Raw genomic sequence first — 21,088 nt, 5'->3', positions numbered from 1 at the left:
TCGGTTCGTTTCAGCAGTTGCCAGAGCGCACATAACAGGCGTCACCGCGCTTGCGCAGCTACCACGACGCAGAAAGTCTGTATGTACACATGTGTAAAACATTGAAAGATCATACATTATGTCACAAAAGAAACAAGACATCAGAGGATACTCCAAGAGCATCGGAATTTCGTGAACCATAACTAAAGTGTGCACATTTAAAGTGCATACTTAAAAACCACATTCCTATGTCCAGATTGTCAATCAAGTAGACCTCAACCTGATATTAAGCTTTTCAGTGTGGTTTTCGGGATGTAAATTTTCTTGGAGCACCAGTACTGAATTATATCATGTTTGGTTCTTTATTATGACATAACGCCATATGTGCTAGAAGATGAAAATGTGCACTTGAAATGCAGCGAACAGTTGAAACTAGCCAGTACTGTGGAGTTAAACATTTTGTTTCAAATACATTGACTTCCTCTGCGGAAAAGGTTAATAAATAATAAAAGTCAAATTTCTTTAGCAAACAGACAAAAATAACTTCATTGTTCTGCAAGGCGATTAATGCTGGACAGTCAGAAAGGTGGAAATAAAATAAAATCTGAAACTAATGACATATTTTAGCCTTCCACAATTATGTGAATGTATTTTAATTCACTTGATAGCTCCTGGCCACAGATGTTTCAGGCAAGGTGTATATTCAGCGTTACAACAAAAGCAGCGCTCAGCATGGAATGAAGAGAGTACAACCGTAGCAGTATTCATTATCTCAATCCTTATCACGTTTTCCTAATGATGGACTTCCTTATTAGGCGTTGAAAGTTACTAAAGTGAAATAGAAAGAATGTAATTTTAATTTTTTAAAAAAAGTCAACTTTTGCCCAAATTCACCCATATACTTTGAAATATTGGACAGAGATTTAAAAAACATGAAGTAAAGGTACACATAAACAACTCGCGACATTCTGCAGTGACACTGTGAGCTACCATTCACACAGACTGCCACAAATTTTATGATATAGTTGCGCAGTTTGCAATATTTGTCTCATTTAATGTGATTCGGGCATGTGTTAATTTAGTAGATTTACTCCTCATTTGACCTGATCCCATGGTGATCACAAAATGGAACTTCGGAGGTGTAAGAATATAGTGCAAGGAAATTCTGTGATTTTTCAAAATTTTACAAATATGCCTTCCTTTTAGAAAATTAAAATTCATTAACTTTTTAAAATTAATTTTTAAACCCCATCATGTTGCATACCACTTGAACGTCCCTCTAAAGAGCCTTAAAATGATATTTTCCAGATATGTATCTCATATTGTTCCTGATGGAATGGCAATTAATTACTCCAGAGTGTATAAATTTTCAATAAAAATTTGAAAATTCGAGGTTTAGTAAATTTTTACGTAAATCACAAAAAAAATTAAGGTTTTCATTCATAACTATATAGGGACACTAGATATACCAAGTTTCATCAAAATTTATGAGGTCAAGGCAAATTTTCGTTCAAAACTTTGTTGATTTGTCACAGAATGTGTGTGTGTGTGTGTGTGTGTGTGTGTGTGTGTGTGTGTGTGTGTGTGTAAGTAATTGCAAAGACATCTTCCTTTATTTACATTATTTATGTGTTTCATTGATCTGAAGGAACGTAACATCCAAAACCAGTCACAATCAGTTATATCATTTGGCAACTGTTACTGAAATAAATAATTAGTACCTAAACAGTCTTTAGTGGGTGTATTTTCATGAGAGACCTGCACTGCAAACAACATATACTGGAGAACTGCATAAGAGCCAGTTGGGCACTTTTACACCATTCTTATGCATATAGGGGACTTTTTCCTCATTTTTTTGGCATGTATTTAAAAAATAGAAAAGTAACAAATGTGCTAATGATTTAGACAAGGACCCAATAAGAATGTTTCAAAAAACGTTTGTTACATATGAAAGTTACAGATCCACCCATCCCTAAATTATGTGCACCAAGTAAGTTACATAAAGAGGGAGAGAATAAATGTCCTATTGTCAATATTATTAACTGTCCTTGGTACCTCTTTGACAAGGAGCTAAGCTAGAACATTAGAAATTCTGTTCATTTTCCTGATCTATTTTGGTTCCTTATTTGGCATTATCTAAATTAAATTCTAAGCTTTCCAACTATACAGCAGAATAGCTAAGTTTGGGAATATTTGAATACTATCTCTATGTATACAGGAAACTGCATCTACTTTCACACACGGAACCTCTCAAGACAGCAGAAGATAGATACTATGATGATCAGTCCTATTTTCCTTTTGAAGTGTTTGCTGCTGGAATGACAAGAAGAAGGAAAAAAAGAAGGATGGCTCGAGTTCAACAGTTTTCTGATGTTGAGGTTATTAGAGAAAGGTAGTCCTATTGGAATTTGCAGCACACTCTGTATAATAAAAAAAGCTTCTTGTAAAACACACACTGACATCCTGCTAATTCTCCAGTCGATCTGGCTCAATACAGAAACATGATGGAAAAACAGCACACAGAGGTTGGTACCTACAAGTGTCCTGTAAGTAGCTTCCTTCACTGAGAAGTTACGCTGTGATCCTCTGAACTTCAGTTTGGGTCTTGCCACTGTATGAGATTCATGGCCTTTCTTTCAGGAGGTAAATGAAACAGGTATATTTTGTTGACTTGTGGGCATTATTTTAGATCTGATAATTTTTAAAGACCATCACCAGTTATTGTAAAAGGGCTGATTTTCCTGAATATCACAAGTTATCACAACAGAACAAATCTCCATAAATTACAGGTCTGTGCTCAAACCATTTTAAGAGAGTTGATGACAGAAGACAAGAAATTAATACCTGAACTGCTATTCGGGTTGGCATTGATTGCTGGAGTTGTTGGATGTTCTCCTGAGGGATATCATGCCAAATTCTGTCCAATTGGTACTTATATTGTCAAAATCTTGGATGGATGGAGGGCCCTGTCCATAATGCTCCAAGCCTTTTCAGTTGGGGGGACATCCAGCAACCTTATTGCCAAGGTAGGATTAGAAGACAAACAGTAGAATCTCTTGCCATGTGTGGGCAGGAATTATCTTGTATCTCCAGACACGTCTTCACCTGTCATTGAAGCTCAGTTCAAAACTGGACTCTAACTGAAGAAACTTCTACTCCTGCCAATAAGATTCCAGGTCAAGGACATGTCTTGAGATGTCCTGGACAGCATTGGGCTACCAAACCAACTGTCACCTGCCATATGGCCTGATAACCAGGAGGGATGGGCATGGGTGCCATTGCTTTTCATAGCAACATCCCTTTGGCTGTCGTCGGGAGCACCCTTACATCACAGCTGTTTGTCAACAATGTTCCATGCCCCATTTTGTTGCCCTTCCTGGGCTTATAGTTCAGCAAGATAATGCCTGCCCACACGTGGTAGGAGTTTCTGCTGCTTGTCTTCATGCTTGCCGGAGGCTACCTTAACCAGCAAGGTTGCCGGATCTTTCCCCAAATGAGAATGCTGGGAGTGTTATGGGCAGGGCCCTCCAACTATCTCGAGATTTGAATGTCTAATGTGCCAACTGCACAGAATGTGACACAATACCCCTCAGAAGGATTTCCAAAAACTCTATCAATCAATCCCAAACCTAAAAACAGTTTGCATAAGGGCCAGAGGTGGACCAACAAATGACTGATCTGTTCAATTTTTGAACACTCTCTCTGGAATAAATCGTCCAATTTTTCTGAAACTGTAATCTTTGTTTGCCTGTACACATACAACACACCTACTGATTACTGTCCCACTTAGATACTTACTTCATGGTGTACCTTGTCCAACGCATTCCTCTCTCCTCCCTGAGGAAGGAACTAATAGTTCCGAAAACTAAGATAGTGTTGTATATTTTATTATTTTCATTTAGTATTAATATTCACCCCCAGAAGGTAAGCACTGGCCAATTCTTCTATCTCATAATTTTATAAATTTAAATTCAGCAACAAACAAGCAAACATGTAGTGTACCTGTGTCAGAACCAGCCGTAGCACCAGTCTGTACGCTCCTCTGTGCTGAAGCAGCATCTTGATTACTATGATTATCATCTGAATCAGATTCAGTCTCGGCTAATAAATCTAGCTCATTGTCAGATTCCCCATCTCCTTGATTATCTGCTCCAACTAGATCTGATACCTCACTCTCCATAGGTTCTCCTGGAACTGGCACCCCGACAGGTCTGTCACCTGCATCTTCTTGTTCGCTTCCTTCTCCATCACCATCTTCAGCTACGAGGCCTGGAAAAAAAAAATTTCTCCTACATTTTCTGAACTAGCCATGGTACGAAATGAGAGGGCATGAGTGAGTAGTTGGATAATGGATCAATTTATCGAATAACATACGATGACTGCTGAAGGCGTATGAGTTTTGCCAACTGTGGTGTGAACAAAGCTCTACAACAAAGCATTAATAAAGTTAGACTAACCTTCAACAGTGTCTGTGTCATCCATAAGCTCTATGCCTCCAACAGTGCGTACTCTGGGAGAATTGGACACCAGACCCATCGGTCTGGCCGTTTCTCCAGCTCTAGTTGTACCCGATATATTTGATGACAGTGTTCTGCCTGGCCCTGCAATAAATCCTGTGTGGGGTGCTAGAGGTTCCACCGAAAACAGCTCCTCAGAAACCTGTATGATGAATTTACACTACAGTAGAGAGTTACATATAGAAAGATATTCTGCACTGAGCTGCTTTCGGAAATTACTCTACAAAGAGATTCAATCACAAACACTTTAATTTATCACAAAATTGGTTTCTTATTTATATTAATAACTCAAAACACATGCCACTATTATGAGTGTTTGTTTCCTTGCTGACACCTAAATAGTTAAATAAAGTAACAATAAAATAAAGTTTCAAACAAATCCTTGAACAAACTGTTTGCATAAAATATTCCGCATTTTCACAATATTGTTAATATGAGGACGTATGACAGTTAATATCTATGAAGTATGTAACCAGTGATACATCACATTGATTGAAAGGCAGAGTGAAAATCATAATGAAAATGAAAGCAATGAGAACATACCCCATTAATAACTTCTACTGTAGAGCTAAGCAGGCTGAATGGTGCTGTTGGCCTTGCAACACCATGACGAACCGGAGCAATTAAAGAATCGGCTGTCTCACAAAGTTCCTCCACTGACAATTTAATCAATGCTTGGAACACACGTTTGCATTTCATGAGAGGTTGTGACATGCTGTTTAGGCTGGGAAATAGAAACAATGTTACAGCTTTACAATTACAATGTGTGTCTTAACAATGAAATTTAATAAATGAAATATATCAAACCTCCTTCGTTTTGCTGTGTTAGGAGCCATTTCTATGCTGAAGATTACAAATATTCGTGCAACAGAGCGTACAAATCTACGTGCCACTGTCTTTGCATCTTCCTGTCGCCCTGGTATACATTCATTCTGCAGTTCACGTATAAGAGTCGTCAATAATGTATCCAGCATCTGAAAGAAAAGAAATGAGTGAGGAAAACAGAAGCTGAGGTACACTATAATGCAAACATGATAAATTTACCTCGTGCTGTTTTCTATTAAATACTTCAGCAGCGAAGACCTATAAGAAATCCTGTCACTAAACACCCTCACCATTTTTAATGCTTCAATTTTGAGAGAGGCGTTCAAAAGAAAAGGTACAAACGAACACTGTGGTTATAACTGAAGCCTTTTTTGAAAGTAATCACTAGAGGCCTAAGCACAACTATCCTGGTGTTTCACGAGCCTAACGATTCCCTGTTCCCAGTATTCCCAAGGCTGCGAGAGCAGCCAGCCCTCCACTGTGTCCTTAAATTTGTTGTCCAATTTGAACCACTTCCCTTCGAGAGGGTGACTGCTGTAAGGTGGACGCTCAACCTTCTCCAACTTGAACTTGGCCATTACACTTTATGTGACCTTGGAGACATGTGGACACATGTTATCGTACAAGAGAATCACTCCCTCCTTGAACAGCCTACGCTGTTTACTCTTGATAGACTTGTATAGGCTACAGAGTGTCTCACAGTACGTCCCTGTTAAATGTTTTTCCATGTTCAAGGAAATCAATGAGTATTGTTGCAATTGAAGACCGCAAAAGACAGTGAGCATCATCTTGTTTGCTGATGCTTTTACACTGGCCTTCACCATCACTGCCACCATTCGCATTGTAATATGTCGATCTCTTCTCACCATATTGTTCACCCTGTCAATGAGTTTGGTTGTGATTACTGTGTTTGCCTGGCCTGGTCTTGGTCTCGGTTCATCAGTCGAACCCTCCTGGCCTTCACGAAAACGTGCACTCCACTTTCTCATTGGACACACAGTCTCCTCCACATTCAGCCACCATCTGGAAATGAATATCAGCCAGTTTAATCCCCTCCACAGTCAGAAACCTGATAACATCTTGCCATTCCTCAGTTGTCGAATTTTGCAATGTGAATACCATGACATGCTCTCACGCACTGTCGCATCAAAGGGACAGAACACACAACTGGCTGCTTCTCTCCTGCATAACGAGCCCACATGTGCACACAACCACGCTGGACACTACAACTGCATCCCTAAATTTCTCACTATGTTATCCAAAAGTGGCACATGCAAATTCCAACCAGTTTGGCCATTACAATGTCCTGTATCTTTTCATTTGAACACTCCTTATAGGTATTAACTCAAGACTTTAGTAAAGAGACCAATCCATTTAGATTTGTAAACTGAAAGCAACAGTCAAGAATTATATACACACAAAAGATGGATTTCGGGTCCATCTACTTTTCCCTAAACTAATAAACAACAACAAAGTTGTTTCCAGCACAAATTTACACAAAACATTTTTATGTAATAAGTGACCTCACATAAAACTGAAGCAAGCAGTGCACAGGAGACAAAATACACATTTTGGACATTCAGAGAGCCGCTACCGACACACAAACTCACAGGAAGAGAACCAAATATAAAACAGTACTTTCACTATATTTTTTACATTAACAAAATAGTATGTTTATGACTAGCCAACATCAGAAACTGAACTTAATTTTTTTTTTTTTTTTTGGGGGGGGGGGGGGGGGGGGGTGGTCTCCAATTTTTAATAAATATTATTTTCACAAATAGAGCGTCTCAACCATTGGATTATTGTTGACATTTCTGTATAAACTCGCCATAGTCACAAATCATGGCTTTGCTTATTCTGTCCATCATATTTATTACAAAATTGAAACTTCACTGCTGCGGTTGCTCTGCAGTTCACAACCAACTGTAACCTGTGGCTTCACATTTAAATTATTTTCCTTAATCAAGCAGTTTACAATTCCCTTACTTATAATACTAGTTGTTAGTTTTATACCAAGCAAGAATGTAAACTGGCTCAGACAGCCATCCAGGGATGACACTTATATTTCTTACTCCACTTCCAGCAAATGGCATCAAGGTTCCTTCAATAAGGCCAGTTGATTCCCCTTCACATTATTGATCAGTAGAGCATATGGGTCATTCCACATCAAAGGGACTAATATTAAACAGTGTCCCCATTTGAGCATCTCCCGATCAAATGAAATTTAATGTGAAGGTTCTATATCGTCTTGGATGGTTATAAACCAAATTTCAGTCCAATATCATCAGTGGTTGACTTTTTGGAGGCTTTTAGAGAGAGGCTACTCATCTTCGCATCACATACCAAGGTACAAATGTGCCAAATTTGCAAGGCTTTTTTAAAAGTTCTAGCAAGCATTTGGTCACTTGCTTAAAAATAAATAACAACTTTTTATGCTGAAACACACCATGGCAAAAATTTGGTGCGCTATTGTGAGAACTAAGTTTTGACTGGCCAAGGCTACTTTTCCTATGAACTAATCACACCAAAACTTCAGAGTGTTATTCCTACCTATGATGTCTATATATGGATATTGGATGCCTAGACAGAAAGATCTGCCAAGTTGGCCCAAATTTTCTATGTGCTAATTTTAGGGTATCTTTTGGAGGCAATATCTCAAGTAAGTCTTGTTCAATCCTTTTTTGTCTTGCCACAGCTGGAAAGAGTATGCTTTATGCTTTCAAAGCTATATTGTTTAATTTCTGGATCTTGCATACTGATACGTAAGAATAGCCATCAAAAGTAGAGAACATGGATTATTGATAAACACAAAAAAATTAATAAACTTCATCATAAAATCTAAAGATCATAATGGAATGCTAGGTTGCTTTTGATCGTTTTAACCCTACAACGCATGGTGGTACATGTCTGCAATGTCACTTAGTTTCCATCGGCATTATAAAGCAGCACTACAGTAAAGCTTTGTTAACACGAATCCAAAGGGACTGAAAACTCAGGAGTTTGTGTTAAAAAATTTCGTGTTAAGTGAAAAACACAGATTTTAGTAAGTATACATGTGCAGTAGTACACTAAGGTATAATACACTACACCACCAATCACATTATTGTAGATTTATAACACTATAAAGTGATTGTAAAATTACAAGTACTCACAAATTATGTACGTTACTTTCTCGGAAAAAATTCGGTCATGGTTCACTGACGTTCACGGGAACGATAATATTTTGTAATTTCACAACCAATTGTAATGATAGCGTCCATAAACCCAACATTGACATCGGATGTGGAAGCGAACCGTTCTAAACAGTCCAAGGCTATAAACATCTCCTGGCGGGTAGGTGGAATGGTATCAGTATTCTCTTCCACTGGACTTTCTTCTGATGGCCCCTCTTGCAACTCATTCACAGCTTTTGACACATCCGATTCCACAAAAGCACACACAGCAACATCGTCATCTACACTAACGAATTCTTCGAAACTAATCACAGCTACTGGTGTGAGCCAAGTAGATATTGCTCAAATACAAATGGAAGAGAACCAGGAATGTAAAGATATGGACATCTTAATTGAAGAACTTAAGCTAAGCTTCAGACTTCAAGAAACTGCAATAAAGTTCAAATTTTGACCCTGGGCCTAAATAACAGGACTACTGAAAACAACTAAAGAATTTGCTGTTTTCACTAAAATGGTGAAGACATCTAGGAAACTAAAGATGGAAGATAGGATTGTGATGAGTTTTCTCATTTATGCCCAGACTAAAACAATTGTATTGCAGTAAGAATAAATGGGAAAAAGATTTACAAGCACAAACACCTGCTCCTCTGTAACCGGAAAGAAATGTTCATTGTTTATTGTAAGCAACATGGCAATCAACTGAGATTCTCAAAATTTTGAGAGCTCAGATGGAAATGGTGTACTGCAGTTGGTGCTTCTGGACCACATTCAGTATTCATCAAAATGTCACAGTAATATTGGGTTCAGAGACATCCATCCAAGCTGACTACAGGGCTTTGTGAAAGAATACGGTAAACAGTTTGGAATCAAAAGACTGTATGCTGCATCGTTGTAAGGAACGTCTAGGAAAAATACAACTAGAGACTTTTTTGAAGATACTGTAAAGGCTATGACCCTGAAGAATCAATATAATACAAGCAATGGGTCCATACTGACAGACACATTGGAGACATGTCAGAGAACTGTTTAGGATTTCATGGAGGCACAGATTTTGATAATTACTGGTTTAAGAAACAATCACTTTATGCCAAACACTAAAGTTTATACCTTAAGCAGCTAAAAAGAAATCTTGCAGAAAATGAATTGATAATATTGATTGATTTTGCTGAGAATTATTCATTTGCTGTTTAAGATGCTGTGCAGTGATGTCATTGGGTGCATAGTCAGGGCATATTACATCCACTTGTTATCTATTTTGGTGGCAAAGAATGTCAGACTATTAGCATTTGTATGGTCAGCAATTGTCTGTCATGATACCATTGCTGTCCATACCTTTCAAATCAAGTTCATAGCATATTTTAAGACAAAGATTCAAAATTTAATGATATTTCAGCTGCTCAATATAATAATTTCAAAAATGTCATCAATTTATGTATGCATGAAAAGGATTTTGGTATCACTGCCGAATGGATTTTTTTTTAGGAACAAGTCACAGTAGATTGCTTCCAAAAACTCCAATGATTTAATAAACTACAGAGTGCACCAATCAGTTGTCCCTTTTCAGATTTTATCATGCAAATCTAGATTTCGGCTAGTGGCTAGCCATTCTCAATGCACTATTTTCTATTCTCGATGCATGTAACTCCCTGTTGTTCGGGCGTCAAAGAAATGTGACTGACGCCTGAACAACAGGGAGTTACATGCATCGAGACTAGAAAATAGTGCATTGAGAATGGCTAGCCACTAGCCAAACTCTGTATTTGCATAATAATAATAAAAAACAAATGACAGATTGCTGCACTCTTATAATTTATAAGCCACATAACTGTCGCTGAGTGCACCCACTTTCCGAATGGAAGGTAACATGATCCATATGATTTTTTTCAAATTCTATGATGATAGTTTTCCAGGCACAAAGTTTTTTTATGCACTCAAGGAAGATTATGAAAAAAATTCAGCCTGATCAAGAAACAAGGTTTGCTATAGGACATACAATATCTGGAACAAGAGAAAATCATCAATTTAAGCCAATTAATTGTAATCAGCTCAGAGTTTCCAATGCCACTACAGCATTCACGGTTGATGCCTCTAAAGCAGATGAAGAATTCAAGCAAGCTCAATTGCAAATATACAACCAGGACAGTATGTTGCATGTATGTATGACAATTTTTGGTGGGTTGGAAAAGGGTGTGAAGTTTCACATGAACAACAAGATGTCCTTATCACCTATATGTCACTCACGTGGTTCTGCCTGATCCTTCCACTGGTCAACTGCTATAGACACGTGCTAGATTTCTGAGAAACATACTGTCACAACTTTCAAGCACCATCAACATCATGATCAGGAAGACAATACAGTTTTCTTCAATTTGTCCTTAACGAAGTTGTAGAACCATTTAACAAAAATGGAACTTTCTCTTTAGTGTTTTTGTTTTGCAAATTATACTTGTTTTATGGCATATGTTAAATTAGTTTGTGAAACATATTTATATATTCAAATAAAAAAAATAATTATGGGAGTTAATGAGTAACATATTTCACTTTTCAATCTTCTTGAAGTGCTAAAATAATAACTTTTGAAAGTATTCTTGCTCATCAATACGCAAGATTCAGAAATTAAACAATACAACTTTGAAACCATAGACCTTGCCATTGGTGGGGAGGCCTCAGCGATACAGATAGCCGTACCGTATGTGCAACCACAACGGAGGGGTATCTGTTGAGAGGCCAGACAAACGTGTGGTTCCTGAAGAGGGGCAGCAGCCTTTTCAGTAGTTGCAGGGGCAACAGTCTGGATGATTGACTGATCTGGCCTTGTAACACTAACCAAAACGGCCTTGCTGTTGTGGTACTGCGAATGGCTGAAAGCAAGGGGAAACTACGGCCGTAATTTTTCCCAAGGGCATGAAACTTTACTGTATGGATAAATGATGAAGGCGTCCTATTGGGTAAAATATTCCAGAGGTAAAATAGTCCCCCATTCGGATCTCTGGGCGGGGACTACTTAAGAGGACGTTGTTATCAGGAGAAAGAAAACTGGCGTCCTACGAATCGGAGTGTGGAATGTCAGATCCCTTAATCGGGCAGGTAGGTTACAAAATTTAAAAAGGGAAATGGATACGTTAAAGTTGGATATAGTGGGAATTAGTGAAGTTCTGTGGCAGGAGAAACAAGACTTTCGGTCAGGTGAATACAGGGTTATAAATACAAAATCAAATAGGGGTAATGCAGGAGTAGGTTTATTAATGAATAATACAACAGGAATGCGGGTAAGCTACTACAAACAGCACAGCGAACGCATTGTTGTGGCCAAGACAGACACGAAGCCCACGCCTACGACAGTAGTACATATCTATATGCCAACTAGCTCTGCAGATGACGAAGAAATTGAAGAAATGTATGATGAAATAAAAGAAATTATTCAGATAGTGAAGGGAGAGGAAAATTTAATAGTCATGGGTGACTGGAATTCGGTAGTAGGAAAAGGGAGAGAAGGAAACGTAGTAGGTGAATATGGATTGGGGGGAAGAAATGAAAGAGGAAGCCCCCTGGTAGAATTGGCTCAAGAATCATCAAAGAAGGTTGTATACATGGAAGAACCCTGGAGATACTAAAAGGTATCAGATAGATTATATAATGGTAAGACAGAGATTTAGGAACCAGGTTTTAAATTGTAAGACATTTCCAGGGGCAGATGTGGACTCTGACCACAATCTATTGGTTATGAACTGTAGATTAAAACTGAAGAAACTGCAAAAAGGTGGGAATTTAAGGAGATGGGACCTGGATAAACTGACTAAACCAGAGGTTGCACAGAGTTTCAGGGAGAGCATAAGGGAACAATTGACAATAACGGGGGAAAGAAATACAGTAGAAGAAGAATGGGTAGCTTTGAGGGATGAAGTAGTGAAGGCAGCAGAGGATCAAGTAGGTAAATAGACGAGGGCTAATAGAAATCCTTGGGTGACAGAGGAAATATTTAATTTAATTGACGAAAGGAGAAAATATAAAAATGCAGGAAATGAAGCAGGCAAAAAGGAATACAAACGTCTCAAAAATGAGATCGACAGGAAGTGCAAAATGGCCAAGCAGGGATGGCTAGAGGACAAATGTAAGGATGTAGAGGCTTGTCTCACTAGGGGTAAGATAGACACTGCCAACAGGAAAATTAAAGAGACCTTTGGGGAAAAGAGAACAACTTGTATGAATATCAGGAGCTCAGATGGAAACCCAGTTCTAACCAAAGAAGGGAAAGCAGAAAGGTGGAAAGAGTATATAGATGGTCTATACAAGGGCGATGTACTTGAGGACAATATTATGGAAATGGAAGAGGATGTAGATGAAGATGAAATGGGAGATATGATACTGCATGAAGAGTTTGACAGAGCACTGAAAGACCTGAGTCGAAACAAGGCCCTGGGAGTAGACAAAATTCCCATAGAACTACTGACAGCCTTGGGAGAGCCAGTCCTGACAAAACTCTACCATCTGGTGAGCAAAATGTATGAGACAGGCGAAATACCCTCAGACTTCAAGAAGAATATAATAATTCCAATCCCAAAGAAAGCAGGCGTTGACAGGTGTGAAAATCACGGCTGCAAAATACTAACGCGAGTTCTTTACAGACGAATGGAAAAACTAGTAGAAGCCGACTTTGGGAAAGATCAGTTTGGTTTCCGTAGAAATATGGAGACACGTGAGGCAATATTGACCCTAAGACTTATTTTAGAAGCTAGATTAAGAAAAGGCAAACCTACGTTTCTCGCATTTGTAGACTTAGAGAAAGCTTTTGACAATGTTGACTGGAATACTCTCTTTCAAATCCTGAACGTGGCAGGGGTAAAGGACAGGGAGCGAAAGGCTATTTACAATTTGTACAGATACCAGATGGCAGTTATAAGACTCGAGGGGCATGAAAGGGAAGCAGCGGTTGGGAAGGGAGTGAGGCAGGGTTGTAGCCTCTCCCCGGTGCTATTCAATCTGTATATTGAGCAAGCAGTAAAGGAAACAAAAGAAAAATTCGGAGTAGGAATTAAAATCCATGGAGAAGAAATAAAAACCTTAAGGTTCGCCAATGACATTGTAATTCTGTCAGAAACAGCAAAGGACTTGGAGGAGCAGTTGAACGGAATGGACAGTGTCTTAAAAGGAGGATATAAGATGAACATCAACAAAGGCAAAACGAGGATAATGGAATGTAGTCGAATTAAGTCGGGTGATGCTGAGGGAATTAGATTAGGAAATGAGGCAAAGTAGTAAAGGAGTTTTGCTATTTGGGGTGCAAAATAACTGATGATGGTCGAAGTGGAGAGGATATAAAATGTAGACTCGCAATGGCAAGGAAAGCGTTTCTGAAGAAGAGAAATTTGTTAACATCAGGTATAGATTTAATTGTCTGGAGTTGTTTCTGAAAGTATTTGTATGGAGTATAGCCATGTATGGATGTGAAACATGGACGATAAATAGTTTAGACAAGAAGAATAGAAGCTTTCGAAATGTGGTGCTACAGAAGAATGCTGATAATTAGATGGGTAAATCACATAACTAATGAGGAGGTACTGAATAGGATTGAGGAGAAGAGGAGTTTGTGGCACAACTTGACTAGAAGAAGGGATCGGTTGGTAGGACATGTTCCGAGGCATCCGGGATCACAAATTTAGCATTGGAGGGCAGCGTGGAGGGTAAAAATCGTAGAAGGAGACCAAGAGATGAATACACTAAACAGATTCAGAAGGATGTAGGTTGCAGTAGGTACTGTGAGATGAAGAAGCTTGCACAGGATAGAGTAGCGTGAAGAGCTGCAACAAACCAGTCTCAGGACTGAAGACCACAGCAACAACAACAACAACAACAACAACAACAACAACAAACTTTGAAAGCTTCTCATGGAGAAAAAAATGATTGAACAAGAGTTACTTGAGATATTGCCCCCAAAAGATCCCCTAAAATTTACACGTACAAAATTTTGAGCAACTTTGCAGATCTTTCTATGTAGGCATCCAATGTTGTTAAATTTGGTCCATGTATAGACATCATAGGTAGGAATAATCCTCTGAAGTTTTGGTGTGGCTGGTTCATATGAAAAGTAGCAGTGGTCGGTCAAACCTTGGCTCTCAGAATAGGATGCCAAATTTTTTAGTCACTTTAGAGGCTTGTATCTACATTTATGTGTGGCTCTGATTTTTTGCCATGATGTTATTCAGTACAAAAATTTGTCTATGTATTTTGAAGCAAATGATCAAATGTTTGCTGGAACTTTTAGAAAAGCCTAGCAAACTTGGCACATTTGCACCTTCAAATGTGATACAAAGATGAGTAGCCTCTCTCTAAAAGCCCCCAAAGAGTCAACCACTGACAATACTGGACTGAAATTTGGTTTATAACAATTAAAGACCATGTAGAACCTTCACACCAAATTTCATTAGATTTGGAGGTGGTTGTGTGGGGACTCCTGGTCCCTTTGACATATAATGACCCATATGTTATATCCATACCCAATGACCATGAGACTGATGGGATGTTATATTTAAGCCTTCAATCTTTCAAATGTTGAAAACTTAACAGTTGTTAAGTTCAGATTTCTTGCAAGGAAACCAAACTAAACTAAACAACAGTTTAGTTTTCTTTTATGTTCTGTGGATCATATTTGCTCTTTCTGCGTAAGAATAGGTAAGTAGTTGTTAGTGGAGGCTATTTTTGTTCTTAAAGTTATATCTATTAACACTATTTTTTTTTTTTTAAAATGCACTCAATACTTCACAGCCCCGGATGTAAATTATGCCCTTTTTGTTTATGGCAAGGATACAGATTACTGTACTTCAGTGTACGCCATAACTTACATTGTGAAATGTCTAACCATGGACCGGTGCCCGGGTTACATTGAACAGTATCCGTATCATCATCATCATCATCATCATCATCATCATCGTCATCATCTTCTTCACGTATTGAGCGCCTGTACCGATTATGAATGTTAGGTAGAGAACCTGTCTCCCGTAACACTCAAAATACTCCACTAATGGTCCGTGCTTTCGGAGTCCTCCGAGTTGGATAATGTATGCGATATTCATTAACTGCAGCCGTAGCATTACCATCACATTTGTCATAAATAAACACCATATCGGTGTATTCCTCTGTCGTAAATTTGAAAGGCATCCCTATTTCATAAATAATCTACAAACTACAACAGATACACTGTTGTTCTTATGTTATTTCACTGAACAATACAGAGAACTAACTTGTTTCAAGGTTAGGAAACAACTGAAACAACTCACTAGCGGTTGCCAACAACGACAAACATTTCTACATTCTTAATGAAAAGTAAACAAATTTACTTGTATAATAATCTTTGCTTCTCTGGAAGTTGTGCAGGAAAACTACTGCAGATACATGGCCGGGACATGTTTTACTAGATTCACCAGACCAGTAACAACAAAATAGATAAAAATCATGCTTTACCTTAACCTCGTACAGTTTTGCAATGGCTTCATATTAGTGAAGTTGTTAAATTTCAGGCAAAATCTTTAATTAGCCGTAACTAAACATTTTTGGACCTCTGTTTATAAGAACTTTTTTCTTTAGTTTTACTTGTAGAATAACATATTAAAATATTTGCATATCTTTGTGAATCATTCTGTATATACATAAAGGAGATAGGCAAAGTAATGAGAACACCTGTACTTACTTGGGAATGGTTTATTAATAAGGGATCAAACCATCTTTTGCCCATAATACAGCTGTGATTCTTCTTGGAATGAAATGAAATGAAGTCCCATGCTTCTTTACAGAGCGTAGGGGAACGATGTGGGAGACCCGCACTGCCTTACTAGGCAAGGTCCTAATGGAGGTGGTTCGCCGTTGCCTTCCTCCAACCGTAATGGGGATGAATGATGATGATGATGAAGACAACACAACAACACCCAGTCATCTCGAGGCAGGAAAAATCCCTGACCCCGCCGGCAATCGAACCCGGGACCCCGTGCTCGGGGAGCAAGAACGCTACCGTGAGACCACAAAGGGCGGACCTTCTTGGAATACTGGCGTATAATGATTGTATAGCTTCCAGTGGAATGTTATGCCACTCTTTGATCATCTACATCTACATGATTACTCTGCAATTCACATTTAAGTGCTTGGCAGAGGGTTCATCGAACCACAATCATACTATCTCTCTACCGTTCCACTCCCGAACAGCGCGCGGGAAAAACGAACACCTAAACCTTTCTGTTCGAGCTCTGATTTCTCTTATTTTATTTTGATGATCATTCCTACCTATGTAGGTTGGGCTCAACAAAATATTTTCGCATTCGGAAGAGAAAGTTGGTTACTGAAATTTCGTAAATAGATCTCGCCGCGACGAAACACGTCTTTGCTTTAATGACTTTCATCCCAACTCGCGTATCACATCTGCCACACTCTCTCCCCTATTACGTGATAATACAAAACAAGCTGCCCTTTTTTGCACCCTTTCGATGTCCTCCGTCAATCCCACCTGGTGAGGATCCCACTGCGCGCAGCAATATTCTAACAGAGGACGGACGAGTGTAGCGTAAGCTGCCTCTTTAGTTGACTTGTTGCATCTTCTAAGTGTCCTGCCAATGAAACGCAACCTTTGGCTCGCCTTCCCCACAATATTATCTATGTGGTCTTTCCAACTGAAGTTGTTTGTAATCTTAACACCCAGGTACTTAGTTGAATTGACAGCCTTGAGAATTGTACTATTTATCGAGTAATCAAATTCCAATGGATTTCTTTTGGAACTCATGTGGATCACCTCACACTTTTCGTTATTTAGCGTCAACTGCCACCTGCCACACCATACAGCAATCTTTTCTAAATCACTTTGCAACTGATACTGGTCTTCGGATGACCTTACTAGACGGTAAATTACAGCATCATCTGCGAACAACCTAAGAGAACTGCTCAGATTGTCACCCAGGTCATTTATATAGATCAGGCACAGCAGAGGTCTCAGGACGCTTCTCTGGGGAACACCTGATATCACTTCAGTTTTACTCAATGATATGCCGTCTATTACTACAAACTGCGACCTTCCTGACAGGAACTCACGAATCCAGTCGCACAACTGAGACGATACCCCATAGGCCCGCAGCTTGATTAGAAGTCTCTTGTGAGGAACAAAGTCAAAAGCTTTCTGGAAAATCTAGAAATACGGAATCAACTGAGAACCTCTTCTAACTCTTGTAGTGACGAGGACAGCGGAAATTTGCTGCAGAGTCCGCACTCCAACACTGCCCACAAGGGTTCCATAATGATCAAGTCCAGAGACTGTGCTGGCCAGGGAAGAAGCAGCAGTTCAGTTGCATGTTCCTCACAGGATGACTTTACTGTCCTGGCTGTGTGAATAGGTGCATTATAGTCCTGAAGTTGGCATCATTGTTGGGGAACAACATTTGAATCATGGGGTGCACCTGATCACCTAAAATGTTCATGTAATCGTTGGCTGTGATACGGCCTTTGAGAGCAATGACGGGACCAGCAGAATACCATCATATGGCTGCCCAAACCATCACACTTCCACCTCCATGCTTAACCGTTGGAATCAAGTAATCAGGATTATAGGCTTCTTTTGGCACTTTCCAGATGTAAACCCAGCCTCACATTGGAAATAACAAAAATGTTGACTCGTCAGACAATATGACATCTTTCCACTGATTAGCTCTCCAGGATTTATGCCCCAGACACCATGTTTTATGCTTCTTTGCGTCGGTTGTCATCACTAATGTTTTCGATATAGCAGTTTGTCCATGAATATTGGCTTTATGGAGTCCTCGGCGGACAGTATCGATAGATATGGGGTCTCGAAGACGTCTATTGAACTCTGCAGTCACTTTAGCTGCCATAGTTTTGTGTTGTTTTGACATATTCGTATTACTGTACAACGATCTCTGTCATTTAGTTTTGATCTGTGGCCACTATTATGTTTATACAATGAAGTCTTTCCGTGTTTTGTGTAGGCTGTCATGATTGTTGAAATGGTTGCTCTTGAAACATTCAAAAGTTGGCTGTCTTGGTTACTGATGCTCCAGCTAATTGGACCCCACAATCTGCCCTGTTTGGAACTCTGTTAGGTCTTTCATTGCACGTCAACCTCAGTCTCTGAATGCAAATACAAAGTGTGCACTACTCGTGAACAACCTGCACTGATGCCTTGTCTGTACTGAACATGCACAATCCAGCAAGATACGTGCCTTACCTGTGTCGCTGACTGTCTCAAACACAACCATCCCATTACTACCACTGTTCACTTTATCTTGCCTATCCCCTGTATATTGTTGTTCATTGCTTTCCCATGTCTTTTTTCCTTATGAGATTGAGCAAAAAGGAAGTGTGTACTGATTCTTAAGGAGTAACCAGTTTAATCTGTGTATTTTTCATTTGGTCTGATAAATGCATCGTGTTGAGTGTAAATGCCAAACCATTTCTCTGTGGCATAAAAATTATTTGGGACAATAGCTACCGACCTCCGACACAGGCAAAGTACTTGTCACTGGTCTTAAATAATACAGGCAGCACGGAATTTTTCAACGAGTGGCATATCCCTCTCAGTTCAGAACCTCAAAGGCCTCCAATTGTGTAATCTGATGTTAGTTGAATGGTATGTTTACACAATTAATGACTGTGTGTGTTACAGAAACCCCCAAGGAGCTTCCAATGAGGACTGAACCTAAATGAGTGATTATACATGGTCCACGCCAGTCCCTCAGGTAGGCAGGAGGTATCTGAAGCATTGGAAGACCCCAATGCCTTTACATTTGTGGCAGATAAAGAAGGCATTGTTCAATGAAATTATACTGGTGGCACTGACAGTGAGGTCAGTGATACATCTAACAAAGTGTCAGGAGGAGTTTGAGTGAAGCAAAACGTATTTATTATCTTCATTCCAAAAACCCTATAAATAAGAGATTACAACAGAAGGCTTTTCATTACCTGCTTTTAGAAATCCTCTAGAAAGACTATTCTACGGCTTCTTTACTGATTTAAAAGGTACTACAAATCCCGCCACTAGTTCATGAATTTAGCTACAGTAAACTTCTCTTAATCATAAAACCTTATTGATGAATGAATGATATAAACACCTTAAGTATTTTTAGAAGGTTAGACAATACTGCCCATCGTTTCACCCAAACTGCTAGTTTCCACTTAACTGAATACGTAGCCGACACTACTGACCCACAAAGAAGTAGGGAATGGACGTCGACTGACTAATCTCTGCATATCTGAGCAACTACAACATCAATGATACTGCTTGTTAGGCATTCTTCTTGTAACAATGTTCGCATGAAAAGTGGGAAGATTAATTGCTTAAATGCTTCTGTCTGTGCAGTGATACTATTGTCTTTACAGTCCCTGTGTCAGCAATACATAGAGGACTGAAGAATGTCTCTACATTCTTCACTTCTTATTGGTTCCTGAAATTTGCAAGAGCTTCATGAGATAATTTGGATTATCTTCAAGCATTTGCCAGTTCACTAAGACAAGATGCAAAAGTGTTTTGTAAGCAGTCTTCTTTGCAGACTGACTGTGTTTCCTCAGTACACTACCAATGACCCTGAAGTGTGCCACCTGCCTTATCTACGATTATGCCTAAGTGATCATTTTATTTCATATCCATACACATTGATAAACTTAGGTATTTCAATGATTTTATGCTCAGTCTAATTTTAAATCACCGATATTGCTGTCACAAGTTACGACCTTTTTTTTAGCATAATTTTACATTTCTGCGCATTTAAAGCAAGTTGTCAATCTTTGTAGCAATTTGAAATCTTCTCAAGATCTTACTGGTATTTCTGCCGCTTTTTTCATATGGTACTTCATTATTAGGGACAGTAAAAAAATAAATTATTTTATTTTAAAGCTAATCTCGATGTCATTTTACTAATTTTGATGGTACTTTTTTCAATTTTGGTGTAGTCACCTGCTTATACGGAGTATCCTTTTTACCAATAAGGGAAACAGTTTTTGAAAGCTTATCTTTGAAGTTACAGTTGCTCCTTTTTTTACCCTTATTTCACTGCTTTCCAGCAAAGGCATCACTTACATTAAACCCATAAAATCTAATCAAATGGAAAATAATTCAATAACCATATACCATTGAAAGTTTTCCAAACAAAAGCATTGTCATTACTTCAAATTTCTCTTCTGAAACATTACGCTGTTGATACAGCAACAGTTTACTGTAATGTGAGAACTACCACCTGCATATTTGCCTTCAAAAAACACGAGACATTCGACGATGTCCACATTTCCTGATGGCATGGAAAGTTGGTTTTCCAATAAATTACAAAGAAATTTGTTACCTCTTCATAGCTCTGCATACATATACTAAACAGCCTTTCATACATGGCACTACTACTAAATTTCATCAGTATGATTCTATGTTGGAAACAAGAACCTAGGGTGGGGAACACAGATTTGTATGGACCTGTGGCCATAAGAGTTGTTAGCCTAGTCTGAAGGTGCAATCCTGTATGTTTCAGTGTTTTCTTCACCTTTGCCTGAAGTATTTGTCTTATATTGTTTTTCAGAAGCTTGTTGGTTTCATCACCAAAAATTCATTTTTTCCAT

At 38.8% G+C, this 21,088-nt stretch overlaps 1 protein-coding gene across 1 annotated transcript in view; it reads right to left on the bottom strand.

Moving 5' to 3' along the window:
* The window catches only part of LOC126456777 (E3 ubiquitin-protein ligase UBR5), a 342,260-nt gene that overhangs the window by 154,295 nt on the left and 166,877 nt on the right, over nt 1-21,088 (bottom strand). The window contains exons 24-27 of the mRNA XM_050092547.1: nt 5,304-5,470; nt 5,040-5,220; nt 4,437-4,638; nt 3,982-4,248 (exon numbers count right to left, since the gene is read on the bottom strand). Coding sequence (XP_049948504.1) covers nt 3,982-4,248; nt 4,437-4,638; nt 5,040-5,220; nt 5,304-5,470 — 817 coding nt within the window. The remainder of the gene's footprint in view (nt 1-3,981; nt 4,249-4,436; nt 4,639-5,039; nt 5,221-5,303; nt 5,471-21,088) is intronic.

This window comes from Schistocerca serialis, chromosome 2 (assembly GCF_023864345.2).
Source record: "Schistocerca serialis cubense isolate TAMUIC-IGC-003099 chromosome 2, iqSchSeri2.2, whole genome shotgun sequence".
In the NCBI taxonomy this organism is placed as follows: domain Eukaryota; kingdom Metazoa; phylum Arthropoda; class Insecta; order Orthoptera; family Acrididae; genus Schistocerca; species Schistocerca serialis.
This window is presented reverse-complemented; position numbering and strand designations above follow the sequence as displayed.